At 41.3% G+C, this 12,199-nt stretch overlaps 1 protein-coding gene across 1 annotated transcript in view; it reads right to left on the reverse strand.

Annotated features, from left to right (window-relative positions):
- Nucleotides 1-12,199, reverse strand: part of LRRIQ4 (leucine rich repeats and IQ motif containing 4) — a 382,762-nt gene that overhangs the window by 106,996 nt on the left and 263,567 nt on the right. Inside the window, exon 3 of the mRNA XM_044070079.1 lies at nucleotides 4,975-5,113. Coding sequence (XP_043926014.1) covers nucleotides 4,975-5,113 — 139 coding nt within the window. The remainder of the gene's footprint in view (nucleotides 1-4,974; nucleotides 5,114-12,199) is intronic.

A 12,199-nucleotide genomic window follows, 5' to 3' on the forward strand; every position in this document is an offset into this window, starting at 1 on the left:
CGACTCTGTCATTGTCCATGCTGGAGTAAATGACTTGAGACATACCTCCCTGGACTACATGAAAAGAGACATGGAAGAGCTCTTGGATCATATGACCCAGGCAGGTATGACCCTAGCCCTGAGTAGCATCCTGCCTTCGCCCAGAATGATACCACAATATAAGGACAAAATGATTGACTTCAACAATTGGCTAAGCTTCTGGTGTCATTCAAAGGGGATCCAGCATTTGTCTGCCTGGGAAGACATGATCGACAAACCATGATGCTTTGCCAGAGATGGTCTGCACCTATCATCCCTGGGATTCAGGTTACTGGCTAAAGCTCTTGCCGCCCCATAGTGCCTTTTTTAGGCAAGGTTCAAAGGTTAAAACCACCACTGTAACAGATACAAGCATGCAAAATCTGCAGGTAATGCTACTCAATGCTAGAAGTCTAAACCTGAAAATGCACTTTCTCGAGGCACTCCTAAAAATGGAGAACATCGATATCTGTGCAGTGACTGAGACCTGGTTCAAGGCTCCAGAGAGCACCCCTGCAATACCAGGCTACAATTCTTAGCACACTTTTCGGCCACAAAACCAAGACCGAAACACTAAAGGTGGAGGAGTGTCCATATTGACCAAGGATATTCACACCTCCAGGCTAGTTGCCCAACACAATGCATCTGAAATTCTCCAGGTGCAACTAACACTAGGTAAGACTGCAATCCAAATTGTAGCTTGCTACAGATCCCCTACCATACCCCAAGATTCTCACTACACCTTCCTAACATACTGGAAAATATTAAGATACAACCAAACACCATAATACTAGGTGATTTCAACTACCCTGCCATTAATTGGGAAAACTACTCGGGTACCAACTCCTTTTCCCAATGGTTCTTGGACTTTATAAATTCCAATGCCCTGGATCAGCTAATCCATTGTCCCACCAGGGGCTCCAATATCCTAGACCTGGTCATTACCAACATGGGAGATAGATGCTCCACACCAGTGGTCACCCCCTCATTGGTCAGGTCTGACCATAAGCAATTCACCCTTGACATCCACATCCCACCCCCACCCCCAGTAAGGAAACCTCCTTAAAAAACTTCTCCAAAGCCAACGTCATGCTACTGAAGTCAGAAGTGACAAACTTCACAACACCCACACAGACGGGATCTGGAAGTTCGACTGCAGAATCCTACACTAAGGCACTGTACAAGCACATCCACTCGTGCATGAATCGTGCCATCCCAAATAGAACCAAGATGCTCTTCTCCAAAAAAGGAAGCCAATCTGGTGGTCCCCTGCTATAAACAAACTATACAACAGAAGGAAGAAACTGTTGCAGAAAAGAGGAAAATCCCAGGATGCAAAAAACTCCCTCACCAGCCTCAGTAAGAAGCTGAGATCCCTCATAAAATCCTCAAAAGCTAGTTACGAAAATAAAATTGCCAAAGATTCCAAAGACAACCACAAGGCATTCTATAGTTATGTCAAGAATCTAAATGGCAATGCTCAGATCTGCTCTGAGCTACAACAGAATGGCATTAAATATACTGATCCCAAGGATATTGCCAATATTCTGACAGATCGATTTAGTGCCAACTTCACTCCCCTCTCAACCCCTAAAGGGCCCATCTCAATACCAAAAGATTGCCAAATTCCGATAATCACGGACACACAGGTAAAAACAGCACTCTCCAAAGCTAAGAATACAGCATCCATGGGACCAGATGACATCCCAGGCTGTGTACTACATGAACTACAAAATGAACTGGCACCCCACCTAAGTGTCATGTTTAATCATAGCCTCACCTCAGGCTTCATGCCCACTGCGTGGCGCATAGCTACAGTTATCCCGATCCACAAGGGAGGATCCACCTTGGATCCCGGGAACTACCGTCCCATCAGTCTGACAAGCCTGATCTACAAGGGTATGGAACGCATTATCATGGAACTTATAAACAAAGACATTGTCAACCTCCAGACACTGGACCCCACCCAGTTTGGGTTTGTGAAGGGCCGATCTTGTCTCCTGAATCTGATTGACTTCTTTGAATCAGTCTCCAGAGCTGTGGACGAGGGTAAGGAGGTCCACACAGCCTATCTGGACCTCGCCAAGGCTTTCAACACCATCCCCTACTCTGGAATCATAGATAAACTTACTAAGCTGGGCATAAATCCCTACGTCACTCGATGGGTTGCCAACTGGATTACTGACGGAACCCAGACTGTAAAAGTAGCCGACTCCAAATCCCCCTCCAGACAAGTAACAAATGGAGTACCTCAGGGTTCAGTCCTGGGACCTCTCTTGTTTGGCATCTACTTCTCTGAATTACAGGCCAACACAGATGACTGCAAACTGGGAGCCATTATTGAATCTCCAAATGATGTGGATATTCTACAAAAGGGCCTTACAGAAACAGGTGCCTGGTGCCAGAGCCATGGGCTCAAGCTTAATGCCAAGAAATGTATAGTCATCCCCTTTGGAAAAAAACATGTACTCATGAACTACCACATAGGTGGCAGGACACTAAACATCGAAAGTGTGATGAGAGACTTACGGACACAAGTGGACAGTGGTCTCACTTTCGATAACCACATTGCCACAACAGTCAGGAAATCCTTCTACGTGGCACACCTCATCACTAAGGGCTTTTCATCCAGAAAAAAGGAGGTTGTTGTCCCACTGTACTCATCCCTCATTAGACCCATTATATAGAGTATAATGCCCCATTTGGTATGTACCTCACAAGACATCTGCAACAACTGGAAAGGCCACAGAAATACCTCACTAAAAGAATCACAGGCCTAAAGCAGATGCCATATGCTGACCATCTAAAAAAACTCCAGCTATACTCTGTGACATATCGTCTACTCAGAGGCGATCTCTGCTTAACATACAAGGCCATGTCAAACCCTGAGCTGTTGGACATGCTCCACTTAAAGAAATCCCAATCCCTCAGAGCCACACGCTCCAGGGATCTAAACCTTATCATCACAATGAACAAAACATGCTGGAGGGATAGGTTCCTGACCCAGAGACTCTCCATACTCTGGAATAGACTGCCCATACATGTCAAGCAAAGCACCTCATTGGCCCTCTTCAAAAGGAACCTTGATGACTGGATGGGAGATAGGAAATTCACCCCGGGGGTCATGTCAGTCACCCTGCTAGACAGGGGCCCAGAGAAGTAAATATTGTGGGAAAAAAATTCCAGGGGATTGTTATGGCTAGGCTTGCATAGGCCTTAGTACCAACCTATGAACCTATATCTCATTGAAAAGTGCCCCTATCCTCAATGTTGGTGTGACCCTGGTTTTGACATATGTAGGTAAAGGGATTATGCCAATTGGTAGGCATACTTTTCACAGGAGAAATTTTTGAGGAGATGGTTGTCAATGACTAGGCCATGAACCACTGATTCATATCCTTTGGGGCACTTAAATTATTTGTATGCCATAATTATATCATTGTTTCTTTTTCTTATTCCTTTGAATAGTGCTTAGACTTATGCACTTTCATATGCATTGTTTTACTAAGTGATCCTATGAATGTGTGAACACTAGGGCTTACAATTTAGACTGCCTCTGACTGACTGACTATGTGAATACTAGGGCCTGCAATTCGGACTGCCTTCTTATTGAGGTTTTGGTTACTGAAAATAAGGTTTCTTACATTGCAGTAGTGGCTAGAAAAATGACAAAAGATGTATAAAATTAAATGGACCAGCTGCATCCAAGCAGAGCATTCAGGTTTGATAGACTGCTCTCCTGTCTAAGGACAATAGAAAGGAAAGGGAGTTGTGCTTTGACTGACTGTGGCAATGTATCCAAGAACACTGGAGAGTTGTCTTCGATTATCAGAGAATTGTTAAGTCTGCAACATGGGATTGTACTGGAAGCCAGAAAGCAGGCAAATGGAGTTTCTGTATTTTCCCTCCTATATAAGATTTATACTGCAGGGCAGTGGCCAGGTCATACAAGTGGCTGCACTGGCATCTAAGGACTCACCAAGGATGCTGGAGACTGGAATGAGAGATATTTTAGTAGGGTAGGTAGGATCACTGGACACGGCCATGCACTTAAAAGCTATGGAGGAAATAGAATAGTGTTTAGATGATTCATAGGTACTTACCAGGCTATTAATCTAGGAATATTTTAGAAGCCTAGACATACATTCCAATGACATTTTTAGCCTTTATTTTTTAAGTAAGAATAACCCAGTACTGAGTTTACAGCTGTGCTGTGCCATATACAGAGACATGTATGTAGGAAAGAAAAACCATGGGACAAAAATGACAGATATATTAAGATGGCAGAGAAAGGGAAAGAAGGGAAGAGTGGGATGTGAGAGACAAATCATGTATGCAGAATGCTGAGATGTGGTATGGTCCTGAAATTATGGGGAGCTCCAGTTTGTGGGACTGATATGAGACTGGTGGAGAAGACACTGTTTCTCTTTTAGACTTGTACCTTTCATTAGAGCTATATTTGTTCTGGAGCTGTTTTCTGGATCAACATCTACCTGAGCTATACATTAAATTACAGGACTGAAAGTAATTTAAAAATAATCTAAAATCATTTCTGCAGGGGGCAAGCCCCCCTGCACTGTAAACACTGTGAGGTGCTGCCCCCCCCCACCACACTTATTTAAAACAACAACGTATAGTTTGAAAGTGGCAATGTTTTGATCATCTTCCATGGTAGTAGAAAGAAACCGAAGCAGAATCTGGTACAGAATCTGAACTACAGTATGAAGCATAGACTGTTGACAATTAGAACTATAGTGATGTTACTGCCAGGATCATTTGCCACAATTTACAGACTAATTATTAGGAAAGAGCTGATTGATTCTGTCATCTGGATCCTAATATTTGTATCAAACCATAAAGCACATCTGGAGTTTTTAATATTTCAAATTACTACAGCAGTATTTTGTTTTCAAAGTTGTTAAGTATTACAGTCATAATCAAAATATGTAACTGTACCTTTTAGTTCACAGATTGATTCTGGTAATTCCTTGAGAATATTATTTTGGCAATCCAGTATTTCTAGCTTTTCTAAAAGTTTGATTGTTGCAGGTAGGAATTCTAGACTGTTATTTTCCAAATATAGTTCTTTCAGGTTCTGAAAAAGATAATGTTTACACTTCACTTATTGTGGTTTTGCATGTTGCATTGTCTTCTAACACATGGCTCACGTATCTAGAATTTCCTGATTTCTCCACAGATGGACAGGTAATGTAACATACTTGTTAAAGAACTGGAGTTTAATGCTGTAGACCTGGTACCATTTGTCACCAAATATTTCACACTTTGGGCAGCACAGTGGGTTAGCAGTTTACTTCAAAGCTGTATCTGACTAGGTTCTGTCTGGTTTCTTCACATCTCTCAAAAATATTAGTTAGATGGTTACTTAAAGCTGTCCAGATATAGATTAATTACTCCTGCACTTCTGGCTGGGCTGTGTTTGAAAAGACTCTAGAAGACCCAGTTCACTTATTTGGTTAATAAACTAAACTAAAAAAAATAGTATGCCACAGAGGGTTATGCTGAAATTATGAGCAAAGGAAAGAGCACCTGATATTACCTGCAGTTATCCCACCAGTGATCAGTCTACAATCATTTTTAGTTTGTAAAGGTACATTGTGTCAACACTGTTTCCCAGTATGACCCATTAGACTACCATAGAAAAATAAACCCATGCAAATTAGATTACTAAAAAAGAAGCAAAATAAAGTGGACATAATTTATAAAACATACGCAGTTGACAAATTATATAATATTTAAAAGTACACACATACATAAAATAAGAAATGCTAACTGGAAAATAAACTAATATTCTACACAAATTAACATAAATATGCATTAATTTAAAGACGCATAACCATTCCAGCATATTGCATAAATGCCATAAAAGGTAAAAAAAAAAACCTTGCACAAATGTAAGAATTTAAGTTTAACTACAAGAAATCTTACACATAAAAAATTAAGTAGAGAAATAATCTGCTAATGTCTGAAATAAGTAACTGTGCTTAAAAGCTACAAAATATATATAAAATAAATGAATTTCAAGCACAAGTGAGTATTTAATGTTTATAATGCTTAATAAAGCATCAGATTGAATATATTATTTAAACTATTTCTGCTATGTGCATCACATTTGACTTGCCATCACACTTCCATTTTACAAGCATATGTCTTTATTACCATCTATATTTTCTTTTTTTTTTGCCAGGCTCATAAAGACAACAGAATGACAGTTTCAAACCTCATCACATAATTAAGTAAGGCTCTAGTGTATTAACAGATATGGGTATCATTAATATGTTCCCTTCTTCTTCTTTCAGCTTTTCCCGGTTAGGGATTGCCACAGTGGAGCACCTGTCCACTCATGATTGACAGTGGAGTTTTACGGTGTTGAGTTGCCAGCCTGGCATCCAACCTTCCACAGAAGGCACACATATGCATGAACTCACGCAAAGGGCCAATATAGAGTGTCCAATCCACTGACAGCATGGCTTTGGGATGAAACCAGAGTACACAGAGGAAACCCACACGACCACAGGGAGGACATGCAGACTCCGCACAGAAGGCACCCCAGCCGAGATTGACAGTGGAGTTTTACGGTGTTGAGTTGCCAGCCTGGCATCCAACCTTCCACAGAAGGCACACATATGCATGAACTCACGCAAAGGGCCAATATAGAGTGTCCAATCCACTGACAGCATGGCTTTGGGATGAAACCAGAGTACACAGAGGAAACCCACACGACCACAGGGAGGACATGCAGACTCCGCACAGAAGGCACCCCAGCCGAGGATCGAACTGGAGAACCTTTTGCTCCACCACAGCCACCCTATCATTAATATGTTCCCTAATTCATTCATATAGGCACCAGTTAATTTCACCAGTTTAGAAATAATGAAATGCAGTACACTAACCAACAGTTACTGCAAACTTCATATAACAGCTAAAAAAAAAAATCTAAAAAGTATTTTTGTCATGTTGTTGAAAGTAGTAATAGTATGCATTATTTATTTACGTATTGACCTTTGTTTACAGAGAAAGTCCAAATGGGCAGAAAACCCATTTTCAGTGGAGGCCTGAGTAGAAGTTTCACATATACAAAGAAATTCATCTTTACTTCCAGACAAGCAAACTGTCATCCATAAAACAAGTACAGAAATAAATGCATTGTGGGCATGTACTCCCAAACAGGGTTGACATAGCAGCCAACATATCCTCAGCATTAAGCTCATTGTAACCAATATTAATGAAGACAAAATGAGTCTGCTGCCAAATAATGTCCGCCAAGTCAAACATAAATATGGTAACAACTACTACTCTATTCACATAATAACTCCTTAATTACTCCACATGTGCAGCCAACCCAATGAGAAATGTTTAGTATTGCTGACTTTCAACGGTTAGTTCTCTGGTTTGGTTCCTGGCTTGGATGCTTTCTCTGCGAATTGTGGATGTCCTTCCTCATTGGGGGGGGGGGGGGGGGTCACTCCTCTCACATCCCATTCATATGCCAAGAGGTAAACTGGCATTCCTGTTCATTGTCAGTAGTTGAATGTTGAATGAGTGTGTGTGTGTGTGTGTGTGTGTGTGTGTGTGTGTGTGTGTGTGTGTGTGTGTGTGTGTGTGTGTGTGAGTGCGTGAGTGTGTGTGTGCGTGAGTGTGTGTGTGCGTGAGTGTGTATGTGTGTGTGTGCGCACGCTCGTGCATGCATGAGTGTGTGTGTCTCTGTGTGTGTGCGCGCATTCAGACAAGAGACCACAAGGCCACATGCATCGCCTCAGGTGGGCCAACAGTGCCCACACCTTTCATTGTTAAATATACACTTCTAAAAGTGCAGCAACTTGAAAAAAGGGCAAATAAAGTTTTATTTTTTCTGAGTTGGTACAAACTTGGAGATAATCTATTTAGAGACTGTAGATGAAGTGGTAGAGTCGCCACACTGGGAATACAGAAGGATGCAGTTCTCCTGTGAAAATAATAGTACAGCTGTCTGTTCTGCCTTATTTTATAAAGAGATGATGTGGGGCAGCAGGACAATGTGGGCAGTATGTCTGAATTTGGCAGGCTGGGTGGCACATCAATAAATTACTATAATAATCTAACGCAATTTTTATTTTTATCTGTTAACCAGGTTATAAAATGGATTCAATGTCATGCAAAATTATTTACAGAATACATCATAGATATTTTTCTGGCCAAAATGAATAAAACCCGTACTGACCACTAAAGCATTATCATCATTATCATTTAACACATGAGAAATACTGCCTCTATTTTTTTTCTGAAAATATACACCTAGTTTTGTATATTAAAGCCACATTTCTCATCATTTTATATGTAAACATTTTAGATTCACAACAACACAGTGCATGTTTCCAGGTTGACAAAACAGATAAACAACGTCCCATGCCTGAAAGAAGTACAACTCCAAACATTGCACAGATGTGAACTTTTAATTCACCCAATGTATGTTCTCAAAGGCAAATGTTGCTAACTAATGAGTATGCACACTATAATAAATACATTCGATAAGTAGGCATGAATGAAAATCGCATGATAAATCACACACATGATTATCTGGACAGACATCTTTGCAGGTGCATCTGAGAGCATGATTTGTAAAGGCAACATTAATAAAATCATCAGTAAACATATTATAGATAATGGAGCTGAAAAGTATATTAAGTGTACGGGTTTAACAATTAAGGGCAGCAGCGGTGGTGCAGCAGTTAGTGTTGCCGCCTCACAGCAAGAGGTTCTCCGGTTCGATCCTCGGCTGGAGTGCCTTCTGTGTGTAGTCTGCATGTCCTCCCTGTGGTCACATGGGTTTCCTCCGGGTGCTCCAGTTTCCTCCAACATCCCAAAGACATCCTGTAGGTGGATTGGACACTCTAAATTGGCCCTAGGCATGAGTGCGTGCATGTGTGTGCCTTCGGTGGAAGGTTGGGCGATGGGCTAGCAACTCCACACTGTAAAACTCCAGTGCCAATCATGAGTGGACAGGTGATCTGCTGCGGAGACCCCTAACCAGGAAAAGAAGAAGATGATGGGTTTAACAATTAAACTGGAGATATGAGCTGTACTGACATGTACAATGATTTGTTGCATCAAAAAGCTAAGTGGCAGAATTTTCTCATGGTGCATGTCAGCTTTAAATAAGCATTATTCCTACCAGTTTTAAATAACAGACAATTTCATTGCTATATATAAACCAATAAAATAAGTAAATTTTATCATGTAGTTCTTTCATTCATTTTTCTAGTAAGTTAATCATTAGATATGCGTGAGTTTTAAACAGTGAAAAATATATATTTTGTTTTATTAAACACAGTGATTATTGTGCATTTACCACTTAGGAAGCAATATTTTTCTTTGTAATTTGAACACTGGGTGAATTAAACATTCATTTCTGTGTGAATTCTGGAAGTGTGCTTATTTCATGTTTTTGAAGTCACAAAAGATTTTACAGCTAACCACTATAAGGCTGATAGCTGATAAGTCATTGGGCCCATGGAAATTAATGAATCAAAGTCAGTCCTGAACTCATGTACTTTTTTCTCAGAGATGTATATTAAGGCCATGGTGGTGCAGTGGTTAGCACTGTCACCTCACAGCAAGAGGTTCTCCGGTTCAATTCTCGGCTGGAGCACCTTCTGTGTGGAGTCTGCATGTCCTCCCCACGGTTGAGTGACGTTTAAAGACATGCAGGTAGGTGCGTGCATGAATGGATGTGCCTTTGTTGAAGGTTGTGCTGGCACCTCGGCACTGTAAAAATCTACTGCCAATCATACGCAGACCGGCATTCCACTGTGGCGACCCCTAACCGAGAAAAGCCAAAAGACATTACTTTTCTCAGAGGTGTGCATTGATTTACTTGAAAAAGACAAGCCATACGCAGGAAAGAAATTCAAACCCAGCAAAATAACTATTAAATGGATTTGGCTTAAGTGAAGAGTTGAAATGATGTAAATGAAAGAGAGAAATTTGTTTTTTCAACTTTCCCCTGAGTTTCTCTTTAGAACTGGCATTTTTCTATTTTTTTCAGTCTTTTTTTTAACCACTAGTTTACTTTGTTGGAATGGTCCATTTCTGGGTGGGTTCAAGCATTCTAATCTGCATAATTGTATCTGAAGAAAAATTAGTTAATTTCTATTTCTATTAAAATGTTGAGCCTCTACAAATCGATATACACAGATTCCCCTTTGCAAACTGCAACATGATTTTCATTATACATAGAAGACTTTCCATGTTGTATCTCTGATAATGCAGAATTATTAACAGCACAGTTTAGTTTACCATGAAATTTAGCAACATTCTTAACAATTTTGCAATGACTGAAAATACAGCTGTGAATATAATCTTTCTCATCCTGCTCAAACTGTCTATAAAAACGGATTCAAAAGCTCAAGTTATAGATATTGTCAGTAACTGGGGACTACTATGTTTAAATGGGCTGGCAGAAGGGCTTACTCCACTTTGGGTTCCAGCTCTAATTATGCTGGCTTAGCTATGATGCTAACCCCCCCCAAAGGCTTTCAGAGCAAAAAAAATTGCTTGCAATTCCTGTCAGTTAGGTAGTACCCCACTTTCTCAGTGTGCCAATTTCTCCTGTCCCACACAGGAGTTGAGGTAGGCTCTTCAAACTGATAGCAAGGACTCAGTCATCAGGATCTGTGATGTGTTCTGCTGCAGTAAAGGAAGACCCACTCTGAAACAGATGGGATTCATCCACCCCTCTAATGTCTGCTGATAAGGATCTGACATCAAAAGAAGATTCATGAAGCTATGGTAACTCTGCAGCCACTGACACTTCATCATTCATTGCAATGCTCAAATGTTTAGGCATGTTAATGGAGTCCTAAGGATCCTGGCCTCTGGAGCTCAGTCATGTCCTTCTGCTGCATCATCACTTAGGCTGCCAGGACTATGACCTTATGACCACAGTCTGTGGGTCTGTGGGCAGCAGCAACCATAAATGCAAAGTATCTTGCTCTGCCCTAATAAGGACACTCAGAAAAGACTTTTACCAGTCACAAGATGGGTTGCCAACTGGCTCACTGACAGAACCCACACTGTAAAAGTTGCAGACTCCAAATCTGACCTCAAAGCAGTGACAAGTGGAGTACCACAGGGTTCCGTCCTGGGACCTCTCCTGTTTGGTATCTACTTCTCTGAAGTAGAGGCTAACACAGAAGGCCTCTGGCTAACGAAGTTTGCAGATGACTGCAAACTAGAAGCCATAGTCAAGTCCCCAAATGATGTGGACATCCTTCAGAAGGGCCTCACTGAGACAGATGCCCGGTGTCAGAGCCATGGCCTCAAGCTCAGTGCCAAAAAGTGCAGTGTCATCCCCTTTGGTAAAAACTCTGTACCCATGAACTACCACATAGGCAGCAATCTACTTAACACTGAATACGTGATAAGAGACCTTGGAACCCAGGTGGACAGTAGTCTCTCCTTTGATGGTCACATCGCCACAGTATTCAGGAAGTCCTTCTACGTGGCATACCTCACCATAAAAGGGTTCTTATCCAGGAAAAAAGAGGTCATTGTTCCTCTCTACTTGTCACTCATTAGACCCATTACAGAGTACAACGCTCCTTTTGGAATGTACCTCACAAGACATCTGCAGCAACTGGAAAGGCCACAGAAGTACCTCACAAAGAGGATTACTGGCCTCAAACAAATGCCTTACACTGACTGCCTCAAAAAACTCCAGCTTTACTCCGTAGCATATCGCCTACTCCGAGGTGATCTCTGCCTAACATATAAAGCTATGTCAAACCCAGAGCTGTTGGACATGCTACACCTTAAGAAATACCAATCCCTCCGAGCTACACGCTCTATGGACCTAAACCTTGTCACCACAATAAACAGGACATGCTGGAGGGATAGATTCCTGTCCCAGAGACTTCCTATACTCTGGAACAAGCTACCCATCTATGTCAAACAAAGTTCTTCATTAGCACTCTTCAAGAAAAATCTTGATGAGTGGATGGGAAATAGGAAATACACTCCGGGGATCACTTCTGTGTCTCTGCTGGACAGTTGCACAGGAAAATAACTTTCTTGGGTGGCGTAAGCTATGGAATCTTGCTGGCTAGGATTACATAGGCCCTTGGGCTGATAGCCTAGTACCTACTTATGAACCTATAAGGAGACCCCAAACATGTGTAATAACTGG

The sequence above is a fragment of the Protopterus annectens genome, chromosome 4.part1 (assembly GCF_019279795.1).
Source record: "Protopterus annectens isolate FY-2018-M chromosome 4.part1, PAN1.0, whole genome shotgun sequence".
In the NCBI taxonomy this organism is placed as follows: domain Eukaryota; kingdom Metazoa; phylum Chordata; order Ceratodontiformes; family Protopteridae; genus Protopterus; species Protopterus annectens.